Source organism: Rhinolophus sinicus, linkage group LG04 (assembly GCF_036562045.2).
Source record: "Rhinolophus sinicus isolate RSC01 linkage group LG04, ASM3656204v1, whole genome shotgun sequence".
Classification (NCBI taxonomy): domain Eukaryota; kingdom Metazoa; phylum Chordata; class Mammalia; order Chiroptera; family Rhinolophidae; genus Rhinolophus; species Rhinolophus sinicus.
Genome location: NC_133754.1, coordinates 58138646 through 58158385, shown reverse-complemented (window position 1 = coordinate 58158385; position 19740 = coordinate 58138646). Strand labels below are relative to the sequence as shown.

Sequence of the window (19740 nt, the reverse complement as noted above, 5' to 3'; positions counted from 1 at the left end):
CACAAGGTTGCCGGTTTGATTCCTCGACTCCCGCAAGGGATGGTGGGCTGCACCCCCTGCAACTAACAATGGCAACTGGATGTAGAGTTGAGCTGTGCCCTCCACAACTAAGATTGAAAGGACAACAACTTGACTTGGTGTCATGCGGGGGACCCTGCTCGCTGCGCCATTTGTCATGCGGGGGACCCTGCTCGCTGCGCCATTTGTAGTACAGGGCGTCCGGTGGGGTCTCTGCTCCCGCTCCCCATACAAGAACGCAGGATATGGTGAGGCCAAAAAGGAACACCCACGGAGCAATAGATAGGGGAGTCATACTAGTATATTCTCTCTGGCGGCACTATACTCTCACTGGAGGCTGGATCCACACTGTCCGCAATCAGCCATCCTAACTGCAATCCGCGCTTGCCAGCCCAGCCGCCATCGTCTTGCTAGCCCCCATTCTTCTCTCTTCTCTCTGCTAGCGTAGCCACAGCAGTTATATTAGTGGCCAATGGCTCACTAGTTACAGCTGACAGCCAACTAGCCACAGCTGATGGCCATGCAATCACAGTTGATGGCCATTTACTACCTGAGCCAGGCACCTGTCTATGTGAGGCCGAGAGCCTGGAAACTACTTTCTGGGGCTCTGCCCCCACACTTGGAAAAAGTCCTGGAAGTAAACACTGTTTCCCAATAAAGTCCTGTTCCCTTTCCCCAATAAAATCTTTTAAAAAATAAAATAAATAAATAAATTGAGTTGGGCTTCGAAAATCACTATTTGCCAAATTTGTCCACTTCCAGGCACACTGTCCAACTGAGTCAGAATATCCAGGAAGGGCCCTGGGAATCTGTATGTCTGACAAGTCCTGTTGTCAGGCAAGCTTGGGAAAGTGCCTAAATGACCATCTTCTCTGGTGGTGGCATGTCTGCTCCATCCAGGGACACCGGCAGTCAATTACAAAACAGCAGAAACCACACCAAGAAAAATGACGCTTGCTGTAATCGTGCACTACAACGCATTTGATCAGTGTGTCTTTGATGAGAGGACTTGTGCCCTCTGTAGCTTTCAGGTTTTCATACACCCAGGGAAGAGACACAGCCCTGGATTTAGAGTTGGAAAACAGGGAGTTTTGACCTTGGATAGGTGTCCTCAATGCTCCAAGCTTCAGTTTCCTCATATGCTAGTTGGGGATAAAACCTAATGGCCAGTCTGTGAATCAAACGGAATAATGTACATGGGAGTGGATAGAATGCCATGGTGAGCACAGTATTATTGTTTTAAATGGGATTTGGTTATTGCTTCCCATTCAAACTCTATAAATTCTCAACTTTAGGTGGTGTGGACACAGTGACTCTTACTGATGAAAGTTGCCTTTATTCTAGTGCTCCTTCTTATATGTTAAGGGATTGTAATACTTTTGATGAGATACGGTGCTGTGTGGCTCAACTGTGAATCGCATTTTTGTTAATATGCTTTGTCATTAATTAGATTCTCTCTTATTGTTAACCACTGCCTCCGGTGGGTCCTCTGTTCCCTGTGAAGACATGCGTCAGAGCACTAACAGCACTGCATTCCCTTTTTTTCTTGCACTCTCCGTCTAGACTCTGAGCAGCAAGAGGCTAGGGAGCTTGTCCTATGTTTGTATTCTCAGCAATGAGCGCAGTGCCGGGCATAAAGCAGACCTCTCATGTTGATTGCATGGAGTTTCATTTATAACACATATAATCCTAATTTTCTTTTTAAACAGTTCACAGCCCAGGCTTACTTAAAATGGGCCTTTTCTCTTTCCCCTTTTATGGTGGTTAAGAGTGGAAGCTCCAGAGTCAATCTGACTGGGGTAAGCTGTGTGACCTAGGGCAACTTACTTAACTTCTCTGTACCCCAGTGTCCTTGGCTATCAAATGGGTATAACAATAGTGCTTATTTTATGTGGCTTTTTAATTTTTTTTAGTTAAATGAGCTAAGTGAAGTCCGTAGAACAGCGCATGGCATAGTGAACGTTTAATAAACACCAGTGGGAAGTAACAGCAGGGGTGGTGGTAGATATGGTCATTGCAACAGCAGTGTGGTGAGAGGACAGAGCATGGGCTGTGAAGTTGAACAGAATCACTACTGACTATTCGTGGTCCTGGGTTCATCAGTTCATTTCTCTGCCTCAGTTTCTTCATGTGGAAAATGGGGCTACCAAATCACACATAGCTATTGGAAGACAAATGACTGGATGTGAGTAAAGTATTTAGGAGTCTCTTTTTTGGAAATCTTCCCTACACCATGGACCTCCTGCCTTATAGGGAACAAAGAAATGCCTCTTAGGCATCCTGGCCTGAGGCCTGGTGGATCCTGCTGGAGCTCTGGGCCCTGGGGACAAGGTGACCTCAGGGAATCCCTTAGCCTCATTCCCATGACTTCTGCCTCCTGAATGATGGAAATCCTTTCCACTGCATGTTTGTATGAGATTCCTCCATAAACTCCCAACCCAACTTCTGAACCAGGCTGAAAGGACGTGATCCAACAATCGGCACAGCAGATTTTTATTTGGTACAATTTTGTTCATCTGAACATCATTAGGGAGTGAATTGCTCTAAGCAAAATAATTTCCCAATGAAAAATCTTTCTCAAACAGTATATTCTTCTGGCCAACTCATGTAGAAGACAAAGGACCAAGTTTAATCTTTCTGATAGCTCTGGGACATCATTATAATGACCTTCACTGCCATCCACAAAGACGTCTGCCCTAATCTGGCTTGTCAGTCCTACTACCAAATGCCCACAAAGGGCTGTGCTCCTGAAACTCCTCCTTCTCCTTTGGTGGCTGCTGCCAGCAGTTCCCTCTCTGAACCTTGGCTCCAGGCCTGTTGTACCTGAGGCAGCTCCAGCCTTGCCTGGGAGAGTCATGTGTGTGCCCTGTGGCCGCCACTTTCTTGTCCTCAGAATTTCCGCCCCCCTCACAATCAGGCTCCAACTGTGTTTTACATGGTCACAAAGGCTAGGACTCTACCTACATCCATCTTTAACTGCCTAGAAATTTTTTACTGAACACCACATTTGGGCCCGGCTCTGGGCTCTGGGAGAGGAATGTTATCCAGACTCACCCACACAGGCTTCTCACACCGTGATGTACGTGCCAACCACTGGGCAGCTCGTTAAAGTGCAGCTTCCGATTCGGGAGGTCTGAGATGGGGCCTGAGAGCCCACATTCCTAACAAGTTCCCAGGTGCGGCCAATGCTGCTGGTCCATGTGTTACAGTATCAAGGCTTTAGCAGCATATACAGACCCAAATGTCTTCAAGGACCAGGCAGGTGACTTCACGTGTGGAAGTGCCAGGGGAATGGTGGGGGTCGCTCACTGAACCAGGCTTGCCCTGCCTAAAGGCTAGCTGAAACTTTCATAAAAGCACTGCTTTGTCCCTGAGAAACACACCTGCAAGCTGAATTCAGCCCTCCGCATCTGGTTTAGCTCCTTGCCCGAGAGTCCAGAATCTCAGGCATTTTGCAAGTGAACTAATTTGGTAACACATACACGTCCTTCCGTGACCTCCTACGTAGCAGTTGACCTGTGGTGCCTGAAGACGTACAGAAGTAGGTAGTTTGTCCTCTTGTTGAGAAGACCTGTTTAGAACTGGCTTTGACGCTTCCCAGGAATTTGAGGTGGAAAGAGAGCATGTAAGTGCACTAATGTGTAAGTGCCCACGCCATTCTGGCATTGTACATGATTTCATGTAATCTCCTCAGTCTTGCAGAGTTGGTCATTGGCTTCACTTAACAGATGAAGAAACTAGATTTCAAGAGGTTAACTGACTTGGTCACAATGACCCAGCTACTACTCGGTGGAGTGGGAACTCAAACTCAGGATTGTGGGCCTCCGAAGCTCTCTTTGAATAATATAGCAGCTGAGTGTCTGTATATGCCAGGCACACTCATTAGCTCTAATCTTACAGACACCCTGCAAGGTATGTATCATTATTCCTGTCTTACAGTTGAGCAAACTGAGGCTCAGAGGTTAAACTCACCCATGGCCATGGTGGCAGAGCCAGGACTTGAGCCCTGCTCCACTGTGCCTTGCTGCACACAGAGACTCAGGTTAGCTGGTTTCTGGGCTCAAATCCTAGGGGTGGCCTGAGTATGAAATGGGGTTGCAGAGGTGGGATTTCAGTGCCCCATCTCCTTCTGGATGATTGACATCAGGATATGGCCATTCTGAACCTGGTAAGACACTGCCATTCCTTACCTTCACCCCCGACCTGCCGGGTACATGTCCCAGGTCCTTCTAACATCCAAAGTCACAAATGTGAGGGCTGTGAGAAGTGGGGTAGGGTCTGTGCCTGCCTGGTGGAGCTGACTGGGCTGCCTGTCAGAGCAGGACTCCATGGCTATTGAGAGCACAGGACTGTTTCTTTCTTCATGTCTCATCAGTGAAAAGTTTGCAATGTGGTAGGAAAGGAGTTGCAAGAAGCATGAATATCTAAAATGTGTTGGTTTTTTTAAAATTTATCTCAGCATATAAAAGGAGTCCCTTTTATGACCAGACATAAAAAAGGGAGAAGTCGTCTATGGCTTATGATTTTTGAAAAAATTAGTTTCATGTATGATTTCTTTTTTTTTTTTTTAATTAGTTTCAGGTGCACAAGACAAAGCAAAACTTAGACGTTTATCATTTACATCCCTCACACTGTGCATGTATGATTTCTTTACGATGGATGAAATGAGATAGCCTCGAGTTCTCCACAGCAACACACATGTGCACACACACATGCACACATGCATGTACATACACGCACACACACACATACATACATGCACATCTGTGGAGGGCAGGACTTGTAGAATCTGGACCATCCACTCTGGGCTCTTCTCCTCCTTCACACTCTGAATCCAGCTTCCTGGCTGGACCCGAGCAGGATAATGAGTGAAATATGCTCAGGACAGGAGGAGGGAGAGGGGACGCCGGGAAGGCTGGTGTCTCTGAGCCAGAAGGTCCAGTGGCAGGTGTGCCAGAACTTAGATTGGAGAAGGTTTTGTTTAGTTCAGCAAATGTCTCCCTGGAAAAACCTGCCCCGAGGTTTGATTTAATATTGACCCCAGACGACTTGAATCAGACGTGCGAGAATTACAGCCCTAGCAGAGCAGTTAGGATCAGAACAGGTTTACAAAGAAGGCAAACGAGCACAATATTTTGGTCACTGGCTTTTTCCTCCATACCTACTGTCATGCAGGGTGTCATGCGGGGTCTCTGGTCCCGCTCCCCGCGTAAGACCGCAGGACATGGTGAGGCCAAAAAGGAACACCCACGGAGCCATAGATAGTGGAATCATACCACTATAGTCTCGCTGGCGGCTGGTTGGAGACACAAGAAACAGGATCCACACAATCTGCAACCTGCGGTCTGCTTCTCTACCAACCAACCAATCCCTCTTGCTAGCTGCTATCCATCGTGCTAACTGCAATCCGCGCTTGCCAGCCACAATCCGCTGCTAGCGTAGCCACGGTAGTGATATCAGTGGCTAATGGCTAACTGGTAACAGCTGAGGGCCACCTAGCCACAGCTGATGGCCATCTACTACCCGAGCCAGCACTTTTCCATGTAAGGCCGAGAGCCTGGAAACTGCTTTCTGGGACTCTGTCTCCACACCTGCTTCATGACTTCACACCTGAATCATGTCAATAGACCCCTCTACCTTGCAGGCCCTGGTTTCCCTGCAAAGTGCTCAGGAAATCCTGTGCATTGCCTGCCTCCCACAGCCACCAGAGGGTTTTGGTCTTTGTGGTTGTGCTGAGTGAGTCGTTGGGTCTTCCCAGGCTGCTGTCCTGCCTGCTACAGCAGGGCTGCAGAGTCTCTGTCAGGACACCCCCGTCAGTAGAGGACTCCTCAATGGAGCTTGTGGCCAGGAGAACACAGAGATGGGACTTGATTCTTAGAAGCTGCCTTATTTCCTTCCCACTTTACGTGGAGAAAGACCAAGTATAAGCATCATCGCAGATTGAGGGTTACAGCTTAAAAGCAGTCTACATTTTCTTGTCACGTCACCCTGTCTCCTGGGCTCCCTAGAGTTATTTGTGAAAGGTTGGTGCCTCAGTTTCTGAGCTGGGGCCTTCCTCCCACTGTCATTTCCACTTGGGCTGACTCCACCCATCAGATTCTCCCATCCTGGGGGTCCAAGGGACAAGCTGAAGGACTTGTTGGGACAGTAAATGCGGCAGGGCAGGCTGCTAACAGCTACTAAGGCCTTGTTGATGTTTGCAGAGATCATTAAAATTGGAAGGGTCTGGCAAGCTCATCTCATTCTAGCCTCTCATTTTACAGAAAAGGCTCCGAGGGGCTGGCCCCTGCACCTAGGGCAAGTAGACGTGAGGACCTTGGAATCAGCCCTCGGGTTGCCTTGTCCCATTTCTGTGACTTGGTTCAGGTGCTTTCTGAGCCTCAGTTTTCTCATCTATATAATGAGGATAATACTTACCTCCTGGGTTTCTTGTGGGGTCAAGTAGGATAATCCAGGCCTTCTACGTGGCAGGAATTAGTAGGTGTTCAGATAATGTTAGTACTTCTAGTCTCTCCCCAATTCTCTTTTCTGTGTGATACCTAGTCCCCTAATAGATAGTTTCCCACACTAGGCTATGAATTCCTGGAGGTCAGGGACTCCAATAAATACTTCTCAGGTTTCTCAGCATCTACGACAGTGCCGGGCATATACCAGTGAAATTTCAAATTGACCAATGTCATGCATGGCTTCCCCACTCCCAGAGCACTGACTGCCCCGTGGGAGCAGAGAGACTGGCCCCCATGGACAACTGCTCACAGCTGGCATGTCTGGGACTTCACAGCCCATTTCACAGAAGCACAGGAGCCATGGGGAGGTTTCTGGGACTTTTATTCTTACTCTTTATTTTTTAAAAGCCTGTAAAGATGGGTGAATGCTTGGTCCCTTTTGGGCTGCTCCCCTCTGGCCAGCCCCCACCCGCCTCCCCGAGCCCCTCCCACACGCCAGTAGCTCAGAATCACCTGGAGTCAAAAACACCGCCCTGCTGGCCAGGGCTCCCCAAGCAGCAGCTCCAGTGCCAGGCCACAGGGCATCCCAGGAAAGGAAGGGCCGTGGGTCCCATGCAAGTCCTTGGTGCAGCCCCTCCCTGTAGGGGCCTCTCCCTTCCTGTGTGGATACCTCAGTTGGCGGAGCAGGGGGTTCTGAGATCCCTTCCAGCCCTTTCTGTGGGTGGTTTTGTCTTGCATCAGCACCGAGGAAAGCCCAGGGGGGTGGCTTTGGGGTGCAGCATCAACTGCTAGGATTCTCTCATCTTTTCCTGCCTCTGTCTACAACCTGACCCTTTCCCAGCAATAGGGGTTTCTTGTCTCTTCCTGTCTCGGGGGAATCCCTCTGAGTGCAAAGTGGAGGAAGGAGGCCAGGAGGACTTCTCCCTCCAGGGGCGTCATCTTTGACTTTGAGTGTACGGGGTGTTTCTTCTTCGCTGGGACCCACCTCCCCTCCCTGAGGTGGATGTCCTCCAGCCTGGGTTATATATTTGGCTCTGGCCCCTCAAGTGGGATCCTTCCCATGCCAGGGTCTGAGGAGAGTACCTGGACATGCCATTGTTTCTTCCGATGTCAGCCAGTAGCTGCCCTGGGCCCCGGGCCCTGGTGTCCCAACTCCCAGAGCAGAGGGGAGCCCCTTGCCAGGGCCAGCTGCCTCCCTGGGGGAAGGCCTCCCACGGCAGGAGCACAGTGGCATGTCTGAGACCCCCACGACCAGTTTCCTGGCTGCAGAACTTGGTCATTTTCATCTACCTGTGCACTTAGGAATCTGTAGAGCTGGCAGGGCAAGGCCTGGGTCCTCAGAGGTGCAAGATGGCACAGAAGGGACTAGGCCCCAGGACGCGATTGTGGCTCTCTCTTTGCTCCCTCCTCCCTTAGCCAGGGGAGCCTCCTCCAGCACCATCTCTGCTCCCGCCTCCTCCTCCCTCCCCCTTCCCTTCCCTCCTCCTCTTCCTCCTCCTCCGCAGCCCTCAGGTTTGCGTTCTGGCCCCTGTCCCTCCCAAGCATCGTGGGGAGGGAAGGGGGCTGAAGGCAGGCCCTTCTGAGATGCGGACCACTGGGCGGGCTGGGGCTGGCGGGGCGGGTGTCAGACGCCGTGCGCGCCCAGGCTGAGCACCGAGAAGGCGGCGCGGTGCTTGCGGAGCAGCAGCCGGATCTTCTCGTCGTCCGAGTCAGGGTCCAGCGGCTTGTTGTATTCGTCGTCCTCGTTCTCCGAGGCCGCGCGGTCCCCGCCCGAGCCCGCGCCGCCGGGGGCCCGAGGCGTGGAGGATGAGGGCTCCAGGGCGCTCTTCTTCCGCCACTTGGTCCTTCGGTTCTGGAACCACACCTGGGATGAGAAAGACTGAGGATCACACACAGCACACCCAGCGCCCCCCTCCCCGTTTTTTTGGAGGGTGACTCTATTTGGTGGCAAGTACACTCAATCCTTGTTTTTATAGTAAAATAAATGGCTCAATAATAGAGTAGGCTGTAATGTCCACGCTCCTTTTTTTGTTTTTTCAGAGGCGCAATAAAATAAAAAGAAATGTTGTGAGTGCAGCAGTCCTTTAGGCTTAGCTGTAACCTTCTCCGTGGTGTGTCTTCCTTCTCGTTTGCCATCTGGGGCGCTTGCGTGGAAAATGCTGAGCCGGCCCCCGGTGGGAGGGTTTAGCCCAGGTGAGGGCGTGTCAGTAGGTGCTTGAGAGCGGCCCCTTCTTTTAGCCCTACCGCCCCTCACTGAACTTCATGAAAAAAACTTCCACTTAATTATAAAAATAATATATTCTCATTGCTTGAGATAGTTGAAGAGCACAGAAAAGTACCTAAAGCAGAAAAATATATAAGAGAGCCAAATTGTTTCCTTCCACTTCAATTCGGCAGCTTTCTCTCCAGTGGAGTTAATACTGGGCTGAGCAGGAGGCTGCAGACGTCAGTGGGTGGACATCCAGGGCCCTGAGCAGACCCCAGACCTGGGTCTCAACCTGCCCTTCTCTTTCCCTCTCCCCTCAAACTGTTGCCAGGTCACAGGACTGGGCAGTTCTGCCACAGCTCAAAGCTTTCTGCTTTGTGCTGCGCATCCAAAGCCCCTCAGGAGAGATCCAACATTAAAGCTGCCCAAGTTGTGCCAGGGAACCTGAGGAGGCCTGTTTACCCATTTCAGGCTCTGGTGTAAGCATGAGAGTGACCTTTGCGTGGGGCAGAGAAGCTTCCTACCTCTGGTATCCCATCGGAACTTCGTTTGGATGGGCGTGGGTAGGAGACGGTGTTATCTTCACTTTCAAGTGTAGTAAACCAAACTTTAGGCCAGCTCTGTCTGCTACCTAATAGAACAAGCCTAAATCCAGTTCTAAACTGGCCCTGTGGCTGACTCCTGATCTGAGCCAGAGGCTGTCATCAGCTCTTAAAATTTCTGGCCGAGACTATGCAGAGGAAGGAAAAGCATGAGGTTGGAGTCCCACAAATCTGGGTTTGACTCCCAACTCTACGCTTACCAGCTGGGTGACCTTGAGCAAGAGGCTCCGCTGAGATTGTTTTTCCATCTGTAAAATAGGTAATAATCCTCACCTCGAGGTTGCCGTGAGGGTTAAATGAGGTACTACACAAAAGGCTCTCAAAATAGGGCTCCGTCCTGACAGCCATTTTTTGGCTACAGTAATTATCACCATCTCTAGGGCTGGGTGGGCAGGCAGTGCCCAACCAGCAGGAGGCCTCCCACTCAGAGCTGGGAATTACTAGGAGAGTGCAGCTACTGCGCTCCCACGCGGTGGCATTCAGTCCTGCAGGCTCTTCACAGCCAGGCAGACCCCTTCTCCTGCACAGGCTTACCTTGACCTGCGACTCAGTCATTCCCAGGGAGTACGCCAGTCTTGCCCTCTCAGGGCCAGCCAAGTACTTGGTCTGCTCAAAGGTCTTCTCCAGGGCAAAGATCTGGTGCCCCGTGAAGGTGGGCCGGGTGTGCTTTTTCTTATGGATGCTGTCACTCAGGGGGTCTGGGGCTGGCAGGAGCAAGGACAGGTGTGGTTAGCAGGATGAGTGGGGTGCCAGCCCTGCCCTGCCTCTCCCCCACGGTTAGCTCTCCACTACAGAGAAGCCACTGAGGTGGCAGGGGTTGCGACACCTCTTACATAAGCAGCATTCCTGACGTTCCAATAACAATGACTTTAACCTCTGCCGTGTCTGGGTGGGCAGGCACCTGCTGAGAAGGCACGTGCCCCAGGTTACAGCTACTTAGGGGCAGAGGGAGCTGAGAACCTGCCCAGGTCTCATGCCTCTCTGTGTAATGTTCTTACTCAGTGATTCCGCCTTCCCCAAAGCAGCAAGAAGAGTTTCCTCTCAGTCTCAGGGACATCAAGCAATGGATTAGGCACCTGCCACCAGGCTTAGGGCTCTGGGGGGGTGGGAATTCCTCCCCTTTGGACTTACTTGTTCTTGGGATCCCATTTTCCAGATCACCAGAAACCAGAGTCTGGACACAGAGGCTCAAGACCCAACCATCTGCCCAGTTAGGGCAGCCTCCTCAGGAAGTTGCTGGGCCAGAGGGTGGCTGGGCTCAGGATAAGCAGAATGTCCACGTGTTGGGTCTTGTTCAGTGCAGCCCAATGGCCCATGTCCAGTCTCCTCATGTTACAGATGAGGAAACTGAGGACCAGAAAGGGGGAAGTGACATCCCGAGAGACCGTCACTTTCAGTCCTCCCTCCTTTTGTTAATCTACCCACTGACCCTCTTAGTTGTTTTCCTGTGTGGATATGCACCAGGATTGAAGAGCAGAGGTGTAGAGAGGGTGTGTGTTTGGTGTGTGTGTGGGGGAAGATGGAGGTGAGAGGGAGAGACACCTTGAGACCTAAAGCACCCCCAAAAGTGGGTTATAAAATAGGTTTCAAGAGATGAGGCCTCCCCCCCAGGAACTCACTGTGTTTTCAGGTTGAGTGAGGGGTGGGCTACCAGGTAGCGTGACCACCTGGAGCAGTGCAGGTGGAAGATGGGAGGCAATTGAGCTTCAGGGTTTCCTTGGCTGGCCCTACTGCAGTGGGCAGCCCCAAGTTCAGACAGAAATGGAGGCTCCCTCTGCCCTTGCCCTCGCCTAATCTAAGCAAGACCTTCGAGGCTCAGGAATGGCTCCTGCAGCGACTGTCACTCTCCCTGCCTCCCAGGTGAGCCTCACCTGCTTGTGCAGGTCCTGCCATCTCCTCTACTCCCTGACGGGCCTCATGGGGACCCTGGATCAGTTCTTTTTAATTTTTTTTAATTTTTATAAGAGTTTATTTGAGCCAAACTGACGACATATGCTGGGAAGCAAGATCACAAATGCTCTCTAGTTCTTTGGAAACAGTTTTGGGGATGGGGAGGGTGAGTACAGGCTCCCCCCACCCCACCCCAGCTACAGCCAAGTCCGACCTGGCTCAGCAGCTGCTCCTGGAGTTGGGGCAGTTGTCCCTGGGGAGGATGGTGGGAAACAGGGTCCCTTTTTCAAAGGTGGGAACTCAATGGGGTCAGCGTGCATTCTGTATCCCTGAATGGTGCCAAGGCATGAGTGGGCTCTCTGGGAAGGTGATGCTGTGGCAACTTCTCGCTATGGACAGCATTTGCCCACTTTGGTGAAGAAGTGGTGACATGGTTTCTGAGTGGGAGAAGGAAGGTGAGCAGCCAGATGGACCCTACACTGAGAGGGTGTGGGCTATGTGGTCTTCCTCAGACCTAGAGACTCCCAGGTACCCTAGGAGGGCAGCTGAGATGGCAGCTAGTAAGTGTTGGGGGTGGGGAGCAAGACACCCCATCCAAACAAATCTGGGCAGGATGGAGGGGAGAACCCAGTCCCGCACCAAGCTCAGATACAGATCCAGGTGTCTGAGCTGGGCTGTGTGATGGTAGCTGAGGAGAGGTGGGCAGCAGGTGCGGGCCCCACCGTGGCGTCCCTTCCCATGCCTCCTCCTCCCTGATCTGGGGGTGCCCGGTACTCACTGTTGTTGCACTGCCTCCCGCCTCGCCAGTCTTGGCCTGTGTCTGCCCAGCAGTTCCGGGTCCGGGTGACGTACTCGTTCCCAGTCTTGGAAAAATTCCCCACCTGGGGGCCATAGTAGACCCCCTGGGAGCCGAGTCCACCAAAACCTGCCACATGGGGGTAGCTGGAGAGCAGGCTGTTGTTTGGGGTGGCCACAGGCCTGCTCAGGATGTCTGTGATGCCGTGGGGCGTCCCGGCGGCCAGCTGGGGGCCCAGCCCCGGGGGGCTGAGCTTGTAGAAGGAGTTCTGCACGGAGTACTGGCACACGGGGGCCTTCATCTCCGAGAACTGAGCCAGCGGCGTGTTGTTCAGCAGGAACGTCCCTTGCAGGTTGGACTCCATGTTCCCTAGGTCAGGGCGAGGGAAAGCAGGAAGCCCAAATCCAGGCTCCTACACCCTGAGACCCCGTGCTCTGGCCCAGAATCCCATGGCAGGTTTGGAGGGTCAAAAGCGGCCCGGAGCCCCAGCCAGCCCTCCAATCTAAGGCATCTGCCCAGCCCCTGCCCAGGGACTGGCACCCACGTCAGCTGCTAGGAAGTCAGGTGCTCCTGGACAGGTGAGAGGCCTCACCCGCGCCCCTGCCCTCTCTCCCTGCCAGGCCTTGAGAAAGGCGGCTCCCACACCTCAGCTCAGACCCCTCCTCTGCCTCTGAGTCTGGGGACCCTCCATGAGAAGTTTTAAGTTCAGAGAAGCAACATTTCCCTGATAAAGATATGGCCCATTAGAATACAGACCGGAGACTGGCTGAGGAGCGCCAGCTGCGTCGCCATTGGTCGAAATCCACACGGGCCTCACATTGGCTTTCCCTAGACAAATTGCACTTTGAAAGATTGACTGTAAAATCAGCCAGGGTGTGTGTGTGCGCGTGCATGCGTGTGTGTGTGTGTGTGTGTGTGTGTGTGTGTGTGTGAAAGAGAGAGAGAGAGCGAGAGAGGGAGCGAAAGAGAGAGAATGAGCAAGAATGAGCTCTGGAAGCTCAGTTCATTCTCAGAGGGTCCACCTGCTCCTAGTCCCCCAACACCAGCATCTAGGAAAAGGTGGGTGCCTGGGGGGCCTCTGGAGAAGGCTCCTGAGGCAGCTGACAGTCACAGTTCCTCTAGCTGCTCCCCCCTGAGGGTGAGGAAGGAAGCTCAGGGTTCGCTGTCCTGGGGGGCTCAGGCCCCTTATGTGCAGATACCGAAGACTCTAGGGGAGTGTGCAGTCTGAGCATGGATGCTTCCCTTCCCTCCTCGTGCTGGGATGGGTAAGTGGGGAGGCTGGGCTTTGGGGTGGGGGGTGCAAATCCCTGTGCCTGGCCTGTGAGCCTGGGGTGGGAGCCTGCCTGGCAGACGGGCAGCTCTGGGCCGGCCAGGTGTGTGCTCCTCCTGTCTGTGCTGCTGGGCAGCCTTCGCTGATCAATTCTGTCCTCCCTTTCTTGGAGGAGGAGGAATCACTTGTGCCTCTGCTGGAGCAATTGCCATGTCCTGTCTGTCTTGGCACCTGCATTGGAAATCGTTGATGACTGAGATGGCTGTTGATCCAGCAGTGGGTCCCTGTGCCTTGCACTTGGTTGGTGCTCAGTAAGTATTTGATGGACGAAACTAGATTGAATCACAGAGCACCCACATGACTTCTTTTTTCCTTTTTCTAATAAATTTTTACAACATACGAAGTTCTACTAGAGGCTATCTCTCATATTACAAACGGGGAAACCACGGTAAAAATCTTGAGTTATTTTTCTTTGGGCCAGTGTCCTTTCTTGAAGTTGTTTGTTTGTTTGTTTGTTTGTTTGTTTGTTTTTAATGGAGACTAGCATGCCACTGGTCTGAACAGGCAAAATGACAGGAAAAATAGTGACTGCCAGACAGATGGGTTTCTATCTCTCGTCTGTCTCTCCTCTCCCAAAGCCTCTCCTGACCATGCTGTAGGCTCCTTGGCCGTCTCACCACCCCATGGGTGCTCTTCAGCAGGTGAGCGATAAGAAGTGCTCTTCGCTGGCCTTCTCCTTGGTTTCCAATGGGAGGCCCAGGGCCAGGACTCAGGAGGGCTCCCCTTTCCCACAGAGCCCGGCCCCTCACACTGCTATTATCTGTTCATGGAGGAATTGGTTTCTGAGCCATGCTCTCTGTAGCATAAATGATGGAGTTTAATGCAAAAAAGACCTCACAAAGGCTGCATGTGGAGATTGTTTTTCTAAAATTTGGATTAAAAATAAGAAAAAGTTTTCTTATCCATTAGAGTTAGCTATGCTACCAAGCTGCACATAATCTGAACCCCAGTGCTGTAGCCTGGCCCCACACAGGCAATGGTGATTCCGAACCTCTGTTCAAAAGCAGAGGGTTTTCTGTTGAAAACCCTCTAGGCCATTTGTTTGCACAGCCCTGACTGGCCCTTTGGCCTGCGTGGTTCTTCCGATACTGAGAAAGAAGCTTCAGAGTGAGGGCTAGGAGTGCTTCTAAGATCCTGTGACTGTGCCTTGGTCACCCTTTAATGATGGGAACTTATGAGGAAGAAAAGCTGCAGCAAATGATTTGGCTCTTATTTAATGCCAAGCTTGACAAAGGCATTCGTGTTTAGGAATCTCAGGATGACAAACTGAAGAGATCTTAGCAAGTGCTTAATCCAGTTCCCCATTTGACAGATGAGGAAATTGAGGCCAGCTTGATGGCCAGCCTTGTCTGCAACAGTAGGAACTAGTTGTTAGGGACAGGGCAATTTTCTAGAGAGTTCTTCAACTCCGAATGGCATCAAATGCAGGGTCCAGACAGCTTCACAGGGAGCACTAGGGGTTCCCCTGAGTGTATGCCAGCTGTGGGCTCAGGCATGTACCCTGCTGGTTTCTAGTGCCTCCCTCCCACCCACCTTAGACTTGTCCCCATCTCGTGGTAGTCATTAGGTGGGACAGAAATCTGCTCTATCTTAGGGGCTGGGGTGGCTTCTCCCAAAGTGAGTGGTCCTCATTAAAGGGCTGTCCAGGTTTCCAGGAGGTGGATACCTCCCGGGGTGCAGGTCTCTCTGCTGACTGATCCCACCCCAGGCTTCACTCCTGCCCCCCACCTCAAACTCCCCAAGGACAAGCCAGAAAGGACAGATCGAGCCCTGTGCCATGAGTCAATTTCTTTAATTTTGACATTTGTTCAGCTGGTGTAGGGAGAATGGTCTATACATCAGAGTGGGTACGGGGAATTCTCTCCCGATTACAGATCATGTGGGAGAGAGTCAAGAAAAGATTCATTTCATAACAATTAGAAAAATCAAGGTAATTCCAAAACTTCTAAAAAGCGTCTAATGTGCAGACTGCAGCATTCTCTAGGCATCGTGTGGAGACCCCAAACTCCTCCCCTAACAGCTCCTACTAGCAACCGGAGCAGGCAGCCATGCCGCCGAGGACCCGGGGCTACCCGGCCAAGCAGCCATGCCGGACGGAGCGGAAGGTGCCAAAGCATAGCCTGGGGCCGCGGGTTTGGGGCCGCGGGGCCACGCGGGGCTCTGAGGGGGGCTACTGGGGACGGCTGCAGCGGCGGACTGGGGCAGGAAGGAAGGTACAGGATCGAGGCGGGAGGCCGGCCCTGCGCCTGTCTTCCCTGGACCAGGTGGCGGGGCCGAAGGTGCCCGGGACGGGCGCGCGCTCCAGCCGAGCCGCACCGCCCGCTGCAAAGAAGCCCTGCGCTTCGGCCCCGCAGGGAGGGCGGGGGCTGCGCTTGCTTGGTCACAGCCTTGGGGGCCTGAGGCTGCGAGCCTGGCCTTTCCCTCCCTGGCCTGCCCCTCTGAAAGCAAAAGCGAAACTGCCCGGATCGACAGGAGCGCCTCGGCCAGGCCCCTGGGTTCCCCACTCCGCGCGGCCGCCCCACTGCGCCCGCTCCGCCAGTACCCGCGCGGCCGGCAGCAGGCACCAGGACCGTGGGGGCTCGGACACTGAGGGAGCTTCTGTGCTACTTGGAAGGTGTGAATGTGTTCTGAGGACACGTCAGAAGAGCGGCAGGGAGGAAGGTGACTGGACACCCACAAGCAGTGGCTCTGTGACAGCCACCAGAGCCTGCCAGTCTCTCTGGCCCAGGAGGGCGCCCGCCGCGCAGGTCGGGGCCGGATTGTGCTGATTCGGGCCTCCCTCTGCCGGGGGCTCTAGTGTAACTTTAAGGCTCTTCCCTGGTGGCACCGAGGCGAGGAACAACCAGCTGTCTGTTTCCTTCCTGCCCTGACCAGGGGGCCTGGCCTAGGAGGGTCTCCGCCTTAGCCCAGGTCAGCTGCTCTCTCGTCCTCCTCCTCCTCTGGCTCTCCTCCCTTGGGCTTGTGATCAGGAGCAGGCCCTTCCCCCACCTCTCCAGGTGGGGCTAAGGGGATTGGTCAGAGTGGGGGCACTGAGGCTGTCCAGCCTAGGCCCCCCATCCTGCGGGCTGCCAGGACTTAGAGCACCAAGTTCGCTCTGGGAGACCTTGGGGGTGGTGGCTGACTTCTGAGAACCCGCAGATACATTCACCAGCCCTATTCCCTTCCTTCCTCTTTCACTGAAAGACAGGCTGTAGCTCCCTTCTCCTGCAGCCTGGAGAAGTCCTCAGGAGCTGAGCTGTTAGTGCTTTGCACATACTGCTAAAGTGTTTCTATTGGTTTGCATAGTATTTATTATTTTTCATATACACAAGGCTGATTACTGTACAGTTTACACTTTGAACACAGACTATGATATAAGTGCTTCAAGATATAGAAAACCTCTTCTCTATTGAACATGCTGGTGCAATCCTGGCACAGCCACCAACTGAGAGAGAAGACCCTTTCAGATGGGGCACTGGCTCCCTTTGAGCCCTATAGCTAAGCCTGGGGTCCTCACCTCAGATTCTTAAGTCCCTAACACGAGGAACCCCGAATGCACTCTAAAGGTAATGATTTTCCATTGGAAGATGATTAATACTGAAACTGGGAGAGAGAGAGAGAGAGAGAGAGAGAGAGACAGAGAGAGAGAGAGCGACAGAGAGAGACAGAGAGACAGAGAGAGACAGAGAGACAGAGAGAGAGAGAGAGAGAGAGAAAACATAAAAAATTCCAGTTTATCCACAGGAGATTCTATACAGCTTCAGACATCACAGTAAAATCTGTGTGTATACTGAGTAGAGGGGAGAGGTGTGTGTGTGTCCTGAATGTCATGTCGAGCGTTCTGGGGGGAGCAGTCCACTGGGGAGAGGGAGGTACTATCACAAATGGAATGGAGATGTGTGTGCGTAGGGAAGGCTGGCAGATGAGGACACGGGAGTAAGAGGTGCTGAACTGATTTCATGCCTAGTTCTTTCCAGGAAGCCCACATTTTCTTTTCTTTTTTTTCCTTTCCAGGAAGCCCACAAGGATTTCTTACAGATGAGGTTGAAAAAAAATAAGTACCCTGTAAGAAGTTGAAATTAAAATGATTTAAAAATATATATCATCTCCAGCCACAAAGAGCCCTTGTTCACGTCTGCATTCATGCGCTCACTTGCATTTGTTTTTCTATCCCTCTCTCTCTCCCCACTTCTTGCTGCTTTTGTCCTGATTCCCCACAGAGATCCGTCGTCATCGCTAGAGGCAGGATTGAGGACTGTAGGTCATGCGTCTACAGTCAGTCGTTCATGCGAATAGGAGACTAAAGGAAGCCCCTTACGGAGACCATGCCGTTAGCCTAGAGGAACACGTGTGCCGCTTGTGGAGCCCTCCGGTCCAGCTCTCCTCCTGTGTGCATGGCAGAGTGTGTGGAGTTCAAGGGTTGGGTGTTGAGGTGCGATCCTGAGGGACACAAAGAGAGAAGGAGACACTTAGAATTTAAAGGTACAACTCCCTGCAAAACCCCCAAACACCGAGTTTTGGGCTGGTTGCTCAGGCAGTGTCTGATTCAGAAAAAGCAGCTTCCCCAAGCAAGGTGATGAGCTGAAGGGTGTTGAGCTCAGAGCCCCTGACCTTCCTGAGATAACAGCTATCCTTCCCCTGCTCCCCAACCCAAAGGTTGCCTCTCAGAGGTGGCTGCCCTGGCCTACATTAATTCCCTGCTGAGTGGATGAGCACTCCAGAAAACCCTCCTGTGTGGGTGCTCTGTGCCTCAGGAGGCAGGAGTTTCCCACGCCCTTGCAGTCACCTGGGGAGAAATCTCCATGAGTAGATCTTGTACCTACAAAAGGGGCCATGTTCATGAGCCAGGGCTTGTGCCAAGAAAGGGGCTAGGCTAGGCAGCAGTACCCTCTGCTTTTTCAGTTCAGTTCAGCCAACATGCACAGGTGTCTGCTATGTGCCAGCCCCAGGATCCCAGAGGTGGAACAGACATGATCGTAGCCTCAGGAGCTCATCATGGCTTCAAGGGATGACAGCACTTCTTCAGCTCTGGTCCACAGCTCCCACCGTCTGTCAGATGCCTCTAGCACCTCTCCCCATGTCTCATGGACAACCTCTGTTATGGCCAAGAGGTCTTTGGAAGACAGGTGCATTCTCCCTAGGATATTGTGTATCTCAGGCTGGAAGACAGTGCTTTGCCTGCAGAATCAATTCCAAATTCTGCAGCCTGGGATTCACAGCAAGACACCACTCCAGCCACCCCTGGTGCCTCATCCTCTAACCTGGGGTGAAACTCTGTTTCCAAGACCAGCCACTGGGGGTTCTGTCCACAGAGACCTTGGGGCCAACCGGAAAAGGAGGACACTTAAATAAAGAGGAAATGACTGACAATCTTCTGGGTGGGGTAGGAAGTGACACAGAAAGGCAGAAACCCTTTCTGAGGCAGAGCTCTCCCCACAGGGAGCTGTCTTGGGCCCTTTGGGAATAGGCTTGGGGAAGAAGCTGGTGATGACGAACTCATTCTATTTGAGTGTTTTTCCAAGGATGAGAGAATGGTGCTAAACTCCTTGCCAGAGGCTGTGATAAAGCGAAAAACCAAGCCTTCTACTGCTATAGCTTGAAGGAGCTGTCACCTGGAGGGCAAGACTCTTCCATCACTGCCTGGAACGCTCTGCCTTCAGAACCCCCAATGCCTGCCTGTTCCCTGCCTTTGTTTGTGGCTGTCCTATCAAGGATGCCATCCAGTCTCCTCTGTGCTGAAGTTCTGCCCACCACCCTCAAGAACTCTGCTCCATGAAGCCTTCCTGATAATTCCAACTCACTCTTGTTTCTCTCCTCACAACTCTAGAAGCTTTTCCCTTCTGTCATTCCCTTTTATTTAGGGCGGTCATAGAGTATAGCAGTTAAGACCATGAACTCTGAAGCCAGACTGCCTGAGTTCATATCCTATCTCTGCCAAGTTCCTGCTGTGTGACCTTGATCAAGTTAGTTACGCTCTCTGTGACTCAGTTTCCTTTGTTGTAAAATCAGGGCAATAAGAGGAGGCACCTCGTCAGATTGTTTTGATGTTTAAAAGAGGTAAGGTATATAAAGTGCTTAGAACAATAAGTACTACTATTTGAATGTGACTGTAACTGACTGTCTGGAAATGCGACTGTCTTGCTTATCTTTCCTTTTTCACATCTGCATTCTTCCTCTGGCTACAGTATAAATTCTCTGAGGGCAAGAGCCGGGCCTTGCCTTCCCTGTGGTCTCCACATTGCTTACCCCAGTGCTAAGCATACCTGAAATAAGAAACCTTATAAAATCTTGGCCCCGGGGAAGAGAGACTATAATCTCTCACACACTTTTCTGCCCAGACAGGGAGCAGAGGAGAAAGTTCAAGGCCAAGAGATCCTTCTATGGTAACTGCTTATTTCATCTTTGGGTAAAGTAATACTCCAGGAGAAGCGAGAGGTCCAGTGGGGGCCCCCAGGCAGGGGTAGGACTAGAAT

The 19740-nt window shown here is 52.2% G+C and overlaps 2 protein-coding genes across 18 annotated transcripts in view; both read right to left on the bottom strand.

The window, feature by feature from the left end:
- Window positions 1–7944: 7944 nt before the first annotated feature.
- Window positions 7945–12449, bottom strand: NKX6-3 (NK6 homeobox 3). The gene is made up of 3 exons (XM_019742093.2): window positions 11941–12449; window positions 9807–9976; window positions 7945–8328 (listed from the first exon to the last, which is right to left on the bottom strand). The coding sequence occupies exons 1-3, from the start codon at window positions 12320–12322 to the stop codon at window positions 8089–8091; spliced, it is 792 nt and encodes a 263-aa protein (XP_019597652.1). The 5' UTR covers window positions 12323–12449; the 3' UTR covers window positions 7945–8088.
- A 2612-nt stretch (window positions 12450–15061) lies between these two features.
- ANK1 (ankyrin 1) overlaps window positions 15062–19740 on the bottom strand; it is a 201730-nt gene continuing 197051 nt past the window's right edge. For 11 of the 17 annotated variants that reach the window (XM_019742079.2, XM_019742089.2, XM_019742082.2 and 8 more), the window contains one exon: window positions 17341–17707. Coding sequence is in view for 5 of the 17 variants with exons in the window: in XM_074329600.1 (XP_074185701.1) it covers window positions 17681–17707 (27 nt within the window). In the remaining 12 variants the exon portion in view is untranslated. Of the gene's footprint in view, window positions 17708–19740 lie in introns of all 17 variants that reach the window. The other 6 variants (XM_074329600.1, XM_074329601.1, XM_074329602.1 and 3 more) reach the window with 2 other exon arrangements.